The following is a 12,187-nucleotide window of genomic DNA, read 5'->3' on the forward strand; positions in this document are numbered from 1 at the left end:
ACAAATCGAACGTCACAGGTTGCAGCAGCATGTGTTGCATTATTTACATGTTGATTACTAGTAAGACTATAATAGGACAAGTGTGTGTTGTTTGTTAGATACAGGCACTGCAGGTCAGCCGGAGTATTTTGTCATAATGGTGATGACTTGCACCAACATATACTGTCACAGTGAATAAACCATACAGGGTCAGCTATTCCCCGACATGCACTTGGAGGCAACGTGTGTGTTCTGGCGTCAATTTTCACATTATCAAACAGATCAGGTATACTTGTTCAAATGATGACACGCGCACACAAATTCGCGTGGTCGGTCACCTTCGGGTAGAGGAAAAACCATTTGAATGTTAAAACCACGGACAATCTAAGACTGCCGACAGTTTTTCTTCCAGAAGCCTACGTACATCTAAATAGTTATTCAGGTTTTGATCTATTTCAATATGCATATTTATGCTTACTATCAACGGACATGAGTTCCGGGGGTTGCAGTTTCCGCCCGTGTCGAACAAGGCTAGAATTTCCAGACTCGATCGTACCACCACCAGTGACTATTACGAGTTATGTCCCTCCTATTGACCAATCAGAATCAATCTCTCACATCACTTGCATTTGCTTCAAATACAATGGACCCGTGAAGTTCCGGGGTAGAATAACAACCCATGCTTGCCGTAAAAGGCGACTATGCGTGTTGTAAAAGGCGACTAACGGGATCGGGTGGTCAGGCTCGCTGACTTTGATTGATGCATGTCATCGATCCCAATTGCGTGGATAGATGCTCATGATATTAATCACTGGATTGTCTTGTCCAGACTCGATTATTTACAGACCGCCGTCATATAGCTGGACTATAGCTGAGTGCGGCGTAAAACAACAAAACAACCAATCAAACACAATGGCGGCGCCCAGTCAAGACGATCTGATCTATAATCAAGATCTAAATTGTAATAAAACGGGTCTTACCCCGTGAAGTGCATCAAATCACTTGAGCATCTTGATTATAAATATGAAAAGATTTGCAAGATATCTGTCGACGCTTAGTTGATGGTACAATTGCTTAGCAAATCCTGCAGTCGACCGAAATCTGCACGTTGAAATCCATGTTTTTTAACGAAGCGGATGTCTAGTTCGTTACACGATTTTAAATGGACTTATGCATAGACGCGTTAGTCCAGCCAAAATGTAATTCCGGAATTCCAATCTCATTAAAATCAGACCTTAGCTCTCGCTACCGCTAAACAAAGATGTGAGGACATCCCGTTACAGGTCACGTCAGAACGACCTTTAGGGAACGTTGACCGACCAATGAAATGACTAACAATAGCCTATCAGAAATCATCTTCCCGAGGCAAGAGAGTTAACTGACTTTAAAAGTCAGTGGAAACTGGACTTTTATAATAGTCGGTTAACTCACTTGCCTCGGGAAGATGATCAGAAATCAGCTTTTTCGAGCTTTAAGGCGACATCCTTTCCAGACGTTTTAAAAAAAATAAAGATTCAAAACGTGGAAACTGTTCTAAAGAAAATTCTGGAGTGTCTAAAAGATGGTCGAGGTTGTATACCAGTACTTATCACTGGCTATGAAAAGTGTCTTCCGTTTTAAATGTTTATCCCATTGAAGCAAGAGGCAGACGATGATTTTGACGGAAACAGTCGAACAGACCGTCGCTATATAGACCCGTTCGGAACACCCCGTGTTAACCCCTGCTCTGTCAGCATAATGCCTATGCCAACGCCGTTTAAATAATAACAGGAACCTCAATGTAGTGTCAGTCAAGTAGTATATATCTACCTCAAGTGGCTTAAAACTGCAAAACATGATTTTCCTAACATCATATTATTACGGGATTTCTACACCTTAACGGACAGGGCTCCAGGGCCCACTTGCACAAAGCGATCTTAGCGCTAAGATGATCGTAACTCCTGTACTTTAACATAGGCTTACGATAGTCTTAGCGCTAAGATCGCTTTGTGCAGCGAGTATTTACTCAGACGTTGTTCACACTGATGGTATAGAGATGACATTGGATATTCACTATATTTCTGTTTTCACTCACTGGTCCCAGTCTATTGAGTAGTGTATGTGTGATACCTAACTTCGATCAGAAAATAAAGATCTGTAAAGAATACAATACGTAAACTGAAGAGGCTACATCGTTTGTTGTTTAACGCCTCACTCAGCAATATTCGAGACATATGACGACGGTTTGATGTTTTCCGAGTCTGGACCAGACAACCCAGTTATTGACATCATGAGCATCGATCCTAGCAACTGGGGTAAGATGACATGCATCAACCAAGTCAGCCAGCATGACCATCCTATCGTTAGTCGCGTTATACAAGCATGGGTTGCTGAAAACAAAACCGGATCTTCACGGGTCTACATTGGGTAATTGTACCCAGTGTTGTTATATAACTTGTTATTTTAAGAAAAAAGAAATCATGCGGTGTGGTTGCCAAGTGGTTACACCGTTTGCTCGTCACGCCAAAGACCCGGGCTCGATTCCCCCCGTGTTCGATATGTGAAGCCCATTTCCGGTATACCCCGCCACGATATTGCCGGAATATTGCTAAAAGCGGCGTAAAACAGACTCACTCACTCTAATTGGGGAGCGGACATTTCGGTTATTGGACCTTTCGAACGGGTGTTTCATTATGGGTGTTAACGAGACCACAAGCTGCAATCGCAACGTACATGTACGATGAATTTGAATACTAAATATATACTGGAAACCGCAGATTCTGTCATGTTCAACTGCCTCTCGTGTCCACTCGTGTCAAAGCTGTAAGACCAAACTCTTTGATTATGCTGTAAATGTGTTTTTGTCATAAGTGACATACACTGCTGGGCAAAAGAAAGCATACATCCATGTTTGATGGTTGCTAAAATGAAACAAACAAGAAGTGATTATAAGTGTTGATCACAGTTGTTTTGGACCGTAAGAATGCATTGTTTCGGCGACTGTTTTCAGCCTAATAACGTCTTGTTTTCATGATCTGATTTTCAATGTCATGGCGTGCCAGCCTGACGTGGCGAAATCCAGGAGCAATGGTAAGGCACTGACACACCAAGGATTCAGAGAACGACTAGCGGATCATGGTTCGGATAAGGGGCGCAACTCTACAGGAAGTTGCCTCGCCGACGACAACTTGGTCGTCCCAGCAACAGTGATAAACCGTGTCCCCAAGGAGGAAGCTATTGGCTACTGGTGATAAGATGTATGGTTATAACTCTCGCTTCTTGAGATTAAACAAAAATGTCCCACGCCATGACTTAAGGAAAACCATCGCCTCTACGCATGTACATTGCGTCTTCAGAGTCATTCGTGACCAACTCGTGTTATTCCGGGACAAGCCGAATAGCGACTCGTGCCCCTCGCACATAGCATTCTTCGAAAGGGGACGAGTCTTCTTGCAGGTTACGGAAAGGGGCGAGTGGTGACGAATGCTACAGAGTATCACACGGCGGAGGGCACAGGGAACGAGGCAATATGGCGGTGTGCATAACAGACAGACTGTTTTATTCCGCACAAAATATATTCAAAAGCATGCTCATGCATGTGCCTTTTGTATCATATTTACAATTCTTTATATTTACATGATATTGGACATTTCTGATAATGCCAATGCTCTTATTCTGCATGACCGAGGAATAATTATTGATTACAAAAGTCTGAACAGCAAGTCTGAAATTGCAACATCTTAATCTGGAATAGGATGTACTCAAATGTTGAGGAAGGTCATCTTTGCTTAAAACCTTTTCAATATTTAGAAGGGATTCAAACTTATCATAGTAAACACACTTTTCCATGTACAGAAACTTGCCATGACTAAAGGAGATTATCATGTAATCTGTGCTTAGAATGTGCAGTGATGGCTGCTTCGAACACGATGTAACGTTGTTTTGGTAACCTATTGCCTTACAATAGTCTTACAATACTTAATTGCCATTGTCATATATACAAACTGTAAATGCACTCTTCCACATTCTATGAACTGTGGACATCGGAAGGGTCGTCCTGTTTTATTCTGCTCACAAGCTTCGCCCAGAAAGCCGCATCCCCTGTGTAGGGCAAGCATGGGTACGCTTCTAGGAAAACCGCCACGTCTGGCGGGAGGGCATCCTCATCCAGCACCTCCATGGCAACGGGGATAACAACACTCTGCCGCGTTGCCATCCCGTGCATGACCGCCATATTGAATTCCAGTTCCCGATCCCAGCACTTGAAGAAGTCCGAGGTGATGAGCGCCAATGTCCTCCTGGAACCCAACACGGCTTGCTCAATGATGTCCCGGGTGTTCCTCCCAGACAGAAAGTCAATCTCACTTATAAGACAGGAAATATGATTCTCCTTAAGTTTATCGAGTAGTTCTTCTTGTACAAATTGGCGCCAAGTCATGTCGTCCTCATCATAGGAAACAAAGACATCACGCAGTCTGTTGGGTGGTGCTGCGTAGTCTGCGGGGTAGAAGGGGTTGACGCGGCGCCTGCCGGTGTAGTAGAGATAACGCAGCTTCCAGCGTTTGTAGTAAACAACACTGACCATCCCTAGGACCAGGAGAACCACGATGAATACGCTCAGCACTATTGTGAAGGTAGTCTGACCATTGCATTTAAACCAGAGAGATCTTGCGATGTCCTGGAACTGCCCGTATGGAATTTGTGAACTGTTCGTAATAAAACACAGATTATTTCTGACGGATCTGATGGTGACCTTGGTCTGTAGACTCCACGTCACGAACTCCAGGTTGTCACAGTTGCATGCGAGTGACGGGTTGTCTGATATGTCAATGGTGATGTTGGTAGAGGTGGCGATGTCATCCAAATCCTGAAGCATATTTTTATCCAGACTAACAAGTTCATTTCCCGACAAATCCAGGTATTTCAGTTTCGTCATGCGTCCAATTCTGGCCCCTAAACTCCTCAATGAATTTTCGTCCAACTTCAGCTGTTCCAGGTTCACTAAATTATGGAACACAATTTCCGGTAACTGGCGTATCCGGTTTTTACCAAGGGTAAGGATTTGTAGGTTTGTTTGTGATGAGAATATCTCTCCTTGTCTGTCCAATGCCAGCGACCACCCCAGATTGTTGTCATGGAGATACAGGTGAGTCAGATTGGCCATGTCCTTGAAGAAGGCGGGGCTGACATCACTGCACTGATTGGCCGACAGGTCAAGTCTCTCCAGATCATGAAGACCATACCACGGACCTCCCCAGCAATAAAGTATATCAGTTGACAAGTTGAGCGATCGAAGGGAATTGCTGGATGTGAATGTGAAATTTGGTAATGAGAGTCCTAATCTTATGACGTCTGCTCTCAAGGTATGGAGAGTGGGTGGCAATGGTATGATGTCGATGTGAATACCATAGTCGTATGATGTATCATGGTCACAAGGACCCTTTGAATCTCCAGACATGTTGAAGTATTCTATGACTCTGTTTGCATTGTGTCTGGTCGGTCTGTTATTTTCCGGAGTGATAGTTCTCGTGTGTATAATGCTACCGTCACAATATTGGTAAGTCTGCGTTGATCGCATGGGAATGGATGACACAATGTATCTCTCCGCCCGTGAATTGATCATTTGATGTCCAATATCTAGGAACTCTAGGTTTGGTAAGAGGACAACTCCGAGAAGAAATTTGGCGTCCCATAATTTATTGCTCTTGATCGACAGATACTTGATTGTTCGTGGTAGGTTATATATTGCTAATTTGTCTACACATGTGACATAGTTGTGGTCAAGAGTAAGTGAGGTGATCTTTGTCTTGCGAAGATGCTGGAAATATTGACCAAATAAGGTCATGGCCTCATCTCTGTTGATTGTGGTCAACAGAAGGACCTGTAAGGACGTGTTGATAAAACTCTCTGAAGCAATCATTAAACTTCGAAAACGAAAATGACTGTTATCAGTCAAGTCCAACACTTCTAACATTGGCAATGCGTTGAATGCCAATGGATGAATGTTTAATATACCACACTGAGAAATGTTCAATTTCAGTGGATGATGAGTGTTGAAATTACGAAACAGGTTTTCACTGATATTATTCAGGCTGCAATAGCCATTAAACCCGCTGAAATCAAGTTCCTGTAGATTCTCGAGTGCTTGAAAAGCCTCCCCAAATTGGAGGGTAAATATCGAGTCTGAACGGAAGACCTGTAGCTCCACGAGACCCGTCACGTCCGGGTAGCCTGTACTCAGTGCCATGGTGTCACCATCAATATTGTTCTGAATATCTAGTACCTGCAGTTTCTTTAACTCCGAGAAGACGCCGATTGGATACGATTCGTTGTTGAGGTGCAAGTGGTTGCTTGCCATGTTCAAACCCTCCAATGACACAAGTCCATGCAGTGCACCCCTTTCAAGGCGAGTGAGCGAATTGAAGGAAAGGTCAAGGTCACGTAGGCGCGGTAACTCCAGGAAGGTGTTGTTCTCTATGATACTGATGTTGTTGTGTTTGAGATCCAGATGCAGTGTTGTTGACGGGATGCCATGTGGCACCGAGGTCAGGTTCTTGTGCGAACAGTCAACAGTTACCTCCCCTTTGACATCGCCTTTACATGTACACGGCCAGGGGCATGACCTTGCACCGTGCCAGTGAACTGCCAATACCATCAACACTGTAAACGTATTTCCGTCCATGGCGGATTTGCCGATCACTGTAGTGGGTTCCTAAGATATTGAAGATATTTTACAATTGGTACATTCGGGACTTTTTGAAGACTCTTTGCACTGTTTTTGAAACCTTTACTGTCGCCTCTGAAAATAGAAAGTTCAGTCTTTAACATACACTCATTCCCAAAAGGTAGAAAATGGAAAAGAAGATGGCCTTTAACATCGCTTTCAGCAATTCTACGAGAGTACACCGGAAATGGGCTTCACATTATACTAACAACAACAACAACAACAACAACAACAACAACAATAATAATAATGCCATTTATATTGCGCTATATTTTCACATCACAGAGCGAGCGGCAGACTCAAAGTGCTGTTACCACGGACAATGGATCAGTGTGAATTGATTTTTATTCTCAGCTCACTGGAGTGTGTACAACCCACGCTGCCTGTGAGGCGTTACACGGTTACAAGTCACATGACTATCTCACCCAGTTCCTATTCACCGCTGGGTTGACAGAGGCATCCAACCCCCAACTGAGAGAGGAGTTTGATATTTTGGACCCCTCCCTTTTAGAAATGCTGGATAAGCCCTTGCGTACTACCACAGGAAGACCTAAATTGACGGACTACTTTAACCATCAAGCTACCCCACCGCCCATGAAAATGTTAAAAATTGTCGTCTGCATGTCCAATCTGAGCTGTACACCGTGTCATGTGAGGGTGGGGGTTGAGCGCGGCCTGAAACCTGCGCTCCAGTACCTGTTTGTTCACACGGTCCCCAAGGCAACGTCACACCGCCGTGTCACAGTCAGTCAACAGCTGTTTTAAGCGTTGAATGCAATGACAAACAATCAATTGCTATCTCTCCCAAATGTACACCATCTACAATTTCACTGTAAGTGACGAGAATTATCTTTAAGGGAAAAGGACAGTTGAACGTCTTAATAATATATTCCATCCTAGTGTGTTTTCTATTTGAGAAAACAAAATGTGGCGTTTATTAACCCGCTCGGTTTGAATCCAGGATTTGGTACGGATACACCCGTGAGAAGAAATAACCACTGACATATATAAAACCTTGCATCCAGTGTGTGTGTGTGTGTGTGTGTGTGTGTGTGTGTGTGTGTGTGTGTGCATGTGCATACCTGATCGTCTGCTGACGCCGTCTATTTCCCGCCTGGCGTCACATACGAAGCGCGGGGAGGCTGGCCACGGTGTTCCAGGGACGAGATGGTATATGCTCGTCCAAGCGTCTCATGCTGACAGACACAGTCTATATTTAGTGTGTGTACGCGATAACTCGAGCTTTTGCGTACCCTTGATAAACGGTTCGCTTTAATAGAATGTACCACAAAAGGCGTTAACCACATCCGCGTCTTTTCACTTGTGATAAACACTCACATTGCCGACTACGTTGTTACATGACGCAGAAACTGTTCTTGGTTTTCGTGTGATATGGACTGCACAATATCGGTTGACCTGCGTGATGTGATGAACCCCGTGCTGCCTGCGTGGGTGACTGGTGGTGCTTACGTTGACACTGCTGGGGTGTCCGGCGATACATCTGTTGGTGCAATGACGCGAAACGACAAGGAAGTTGAACGGATTGTTTCCAGGTGTTACCATCTCATGCAGTTTGTTCCTCCACAATACAGATGCAACAGTGACGTCACTTATATTAATCACGTGATGCAATCCGTACACAGTTGGGTTTTCGTCCGCCTCGTGAGGTCCAGTCCCGGAATATATTCCTGTCCGTTGGAGAAGCTGTTTTTGTGTGACCCTCTGAGGACTTTCAGTTTCGCCAGAAAACACTTTGTATGGGCCATTATGTTACATAGTGTCTGTGAATGAGTGATTCACACTGTAACAATTGCAACTTCTACTGTGCCGATTTTATTCGGATCAGAAAATATTGACCTTTAAATGACCACTGAACGTTTTAACATACTTTTTGATATTTCGAATTCATAGCGATGTTTTTAAAAAGTCACCTTCGTTTGAGAGTGTATTGGTGACTGTTTATTGGCGACACCGTTTACTGAGCGAGTGAGTTGGGTCTTACGCCGCTTTAAGCAATATTCCAGCTTCACACATTGTATCCTACCATGGTGGGGAATCGAACACGGGCCTTTGGCGTGACGAGCGAACTCGCTAACCATAAGGCTACCCCTACGCCGTCCCCGTTCGCTGTAGGGCACTTGCCGGAACTCAAATATCGTATCCACGAGGACATCTCTATGTTTTGACAGATTACGTATATTATATATAATCATACATTCTGATTCTGATCAACAGTATGCCAAAAATTGTCTGCAAATTGTGGATTGATATTCAATCAATACGCTGTGACTGTTTAGTTTGTCATGAGTGAATAACAAACGAGCTACGAAGAATTCCGGATTTTCTATCCGTGTGAATAAACGGTGCAAATCGAGTCCTTGGCGAGGGACTTACGGAATTCACTCACGGGGGTGATATAAGTCCGTATTTTCGAGGTTCTAGGTTATTCTATGTTATTCATTGACATTTTAAAAGGGAAAATGTGTGAAATGTCAACCCTCAAGATAAAGTTCCTAGAAGGCAGTCTTTTGTTCAAATGACGTCATGTAATCATTGGGACGTCGTGAACAATAGGCGACGTTATATATTATTCTCAACAATGAAGTATGTGACGTGAAATCAATTCAACTGACCATTCAGCAATAATTTTTTAATTTGACGTTTACACGATATACGGCTTTTCCATTGGACGAGAGGTCGGTCACATGACCGCGAAGTTGACGTTCATAAGTGTATGAACGACATAATTTGACGTTCATACGTTTTTCACGAGACCGTGTTCTTGAAATGACGTAAACACTGACGGACTACTTCCACATTCCTGGGCAAACCCTGGGAATTCCCTACCACGAAAACATACATTTTATTTCTGATCATTTAGAACCTTTTACCTTGGTCTCAGCATTTCAGTGTACATTGAGAAACGTAAGAGAGCTTGACTGCATGATTGTTCACGAATTTCCTCGCTACGGCCCATCCTTATGAACAAACGAAAAAATGCACATCCAAACTATCGTCAGTATCGACTCGATCTGTGTCTAGGCTGACAGTGACCATCTCCAGCAATCTACGAATTTACCTTGGTGTCTGTTTGACGCATCTTTAATCACCTTTCAATAATCGGTCAGTTGATCAATTATGACTAACACATGTAACCGCCACAGGTTCATTAACAACTTCGGAAATCCTCCCGTTACGTTTATCGTGTCGGCCATTTTGACGTCTTGTACTTGATGTAATTTATGTATTACGACGCGCTGTCATTGTGACTGACTTACTGAGGTAGTTCATTACAGACCTTGCTCATCTAATGGGGATATTATATGAACACATGTGTTGCGTAAGATGTTTCTGAAGAGCAAGTTCTACATCCATACGCTCATGTCACCTCTCTTTTGGGGGATCTATTTTATTCCGCGATATAGCTGGTTGTTGTTTGGCTGTCAGTGTAAACATGAAGTCACACGTACTAAATAGAATTGTGTTTAGATCTTGGCCTACGTCCTTTGAGGAAAGAAATTGTGATAAAAAATTATAAGAATTGACTTTCACTTTGTGTGAGTTCATTGGAGTATGAACCTGCATAGAGTGAGGGCCAAACTGTATGAACGTCGGAGCTTTCGTTGTGTTCATGGAAATTCCTGCATTCTGATCAGCTGAATTGGTCACGTGTTATTGCATTCATGTCCCAATAAATGTAAAAAATTAAGCCACGCCCACCGCGGCGCACTACTTTTATTACTGCGGAATGTCGGGGAATCCCAATATAACAGTCGAGGGAATTCCCTTTCTGCTCACGTGTATCGCATCATTTAGCGCCTTTTAATGCATATTCATTGTCCAAACTACCCATTTGAAACCGAAGGCCGAGAATGAATGAAACAGCAAACGTGCAGGCACGCTCGCCTGTTTTTTCCCCGCTCGCCTCGGTTCAACTTTCATGTCTTCGGGTTTCATTTCTAACTAGCATTTCTCCAACTGTGTTTTACCGTAATCAGGGAAGTAATGTATGAACCACGCAGAAAATGACCATGTTATTTGAAACAGCCGCCTTCTCTTGGACATATTTCTTCCGGTTCGTGACAGTCTGACTGTTGCAGTTCTTTTCGCCTCTTGCCTTAATTGACAGGTCCAATGAACATTGTTTTAATCCCACTCTCCGTTGATTGGCCACTGACTGTGTAGGCGTGTCAAGTTATGTGCATAAATTAAAAGGATCACCTGATTCATGTCACGCCACTGTATGTATTCCTACACCTGGAATGTTTATCAATGTCGTCATTTTTGTCTGTTTTGATATATGCAACTGTTTTGGGTTAAACTATGTAGATAAAACATGTTTTACGTTGTCGAATCACAGGAGTCCGTATCTAAAAATAGACGCCCTCATGCATATTCATGACCATCTCCACACGCGAGCTCGCGTGTGGAGATGGTCATGAATATGCATGAGGGCGTCTATTTTTAGATACGGACTCCTGTGGTCGAATTTAATTATAAGCATTGACTGTATATTTGTTTCGGTTCATTGAGGTAAGAATCGAAAAACCGATGTGCAAACTTTTGTAAGAATCTGCTACGCGGATTCATACAGTTTCCGTATCGGTTTTTCGATTCATACCTCAATGAACCGAAAACAATACACAGTCAATCCTAAATTGGAAATCGCTAAAATGTGCCAATATCGTAAAGTTATTACACACGATCATTCTACTCTAAGGGAATATTATGCATTTATCACCCGAACTGGCTTCCAAGGATATCGCCATAATACAATTGCAGCACAATGGTTTACAGACCACTGGCGATTACGTCACAATCAAATGATATCTCTGCCACTGAATCTGGTTAGCTGCACTTTTACAATGAAGACACTGGTTATGACCGAATACAAACTGAAAAAGATTTGGATTTTAGATAATAAATGTAATCTCAGCATCTTGTCTTTTGACATAAAAATATACTTGCGGGAAGATTAATGCAAGTATTGATGTACGTCCAGATGTAGTCCAATGTTGCTGCCACGTCATCGAACTGTACGGTTGAGGCTGAAGTTACACGATTGGAGTAAAGTTCCCGCTGCTGCTCAACAAAGATCTGAGGACATTCAATTACGGGTCACGTCAGAACGACCTTTCGCGAACTTTGAAATGACTAACCACTGAAATGACTAGCATGAAGTCGACATCAGCCAATTAGAAAGCAGCTTTCTCGCGCTTTACGACACTCGATTCAAACTGGCGACATCCATTTCAGACTCAATGAACCGAAAACAATACACAGTCAATCCTAAATTGGAAATCGCTAAAATGTGCCAATATCGTAAAGTTATTACACACGATCATTCTACTCTAAGGGAATATTATGCATTTATCACCCGAACTGGCTTCCAAGGATATCGCCATAATACAATTGCAGCACAATGGTTTACAGACCACTGGCGATTACGTCACAATCAAATGATATCTCTGCCACTGAATCTGGTTAGCTGCACTTTTACAATGA

The 12,187-nt window shown here is 43.1% G+C and overlaps 1 protein-coding gene across 2 annotated transcripts; it reads right to left on the reverse strand.

The window, feature by feature from the left end:
* Positions 1-2,937: 2,937 nt before the first annotated feature.
* Positions 2,938-8,449, reverse strand: LOC124152887 (toll-like receptor 4). 2 transcript variants are annotated; one of them, XM_046525946.2, is made up of 2 exons: positions 8,021-8,449; positions 2,938-6,757 (listed from the first exon to the last, which is right to left on the reverse strand). In XM_046525946.2, exon 2 carries the CDS (start codon positions 6,638-6,640, stop codon positions 3,986-3,988), a length of 2,655 nt encoding a protein of 884 aa, XP_046381902.2. In that variant the 5' UTR covers positions 6,641-6,757; positions 8,021-8,449; the 3' UTR covers positions 2,938-3,985. The 2 variants fall into 2 exon arrangements, with proteins under 2 accessions (XP_046381902.2, XP_046381901.2); XM_046525945.2 differs by having other exon boundaries at positions 7,765-8,449.
* Positions 8,450-12,187: the final 3,738 nt, after the last annotated feature.

This window comes from Haliotis rufescens, unplaced genomic scaffold, assembly GCF_023055435.1.
Source record: "Haliotis rufescens isolate VD_foot unplaced genomic scaffold, xgHalRufe1.0.p SCAF_4, whole genome shotgun sequence".
Lineage (NCBI taxonomy): Eukaryota > Metazoa > Mollusca > Gastropoda > Lepetellida > Haliotidae > Haliotis > Haliotis rufescens.

Excerpts from the sequence above, each read along its gene's own strand:
- LOC124152887 (XM_046525946.2), bottom strand. The coding sequence starts at position 6,640 with ATGGACGGAAATACGTTTACAGTGTTGATGGTATTGGCAGTTCACTGG.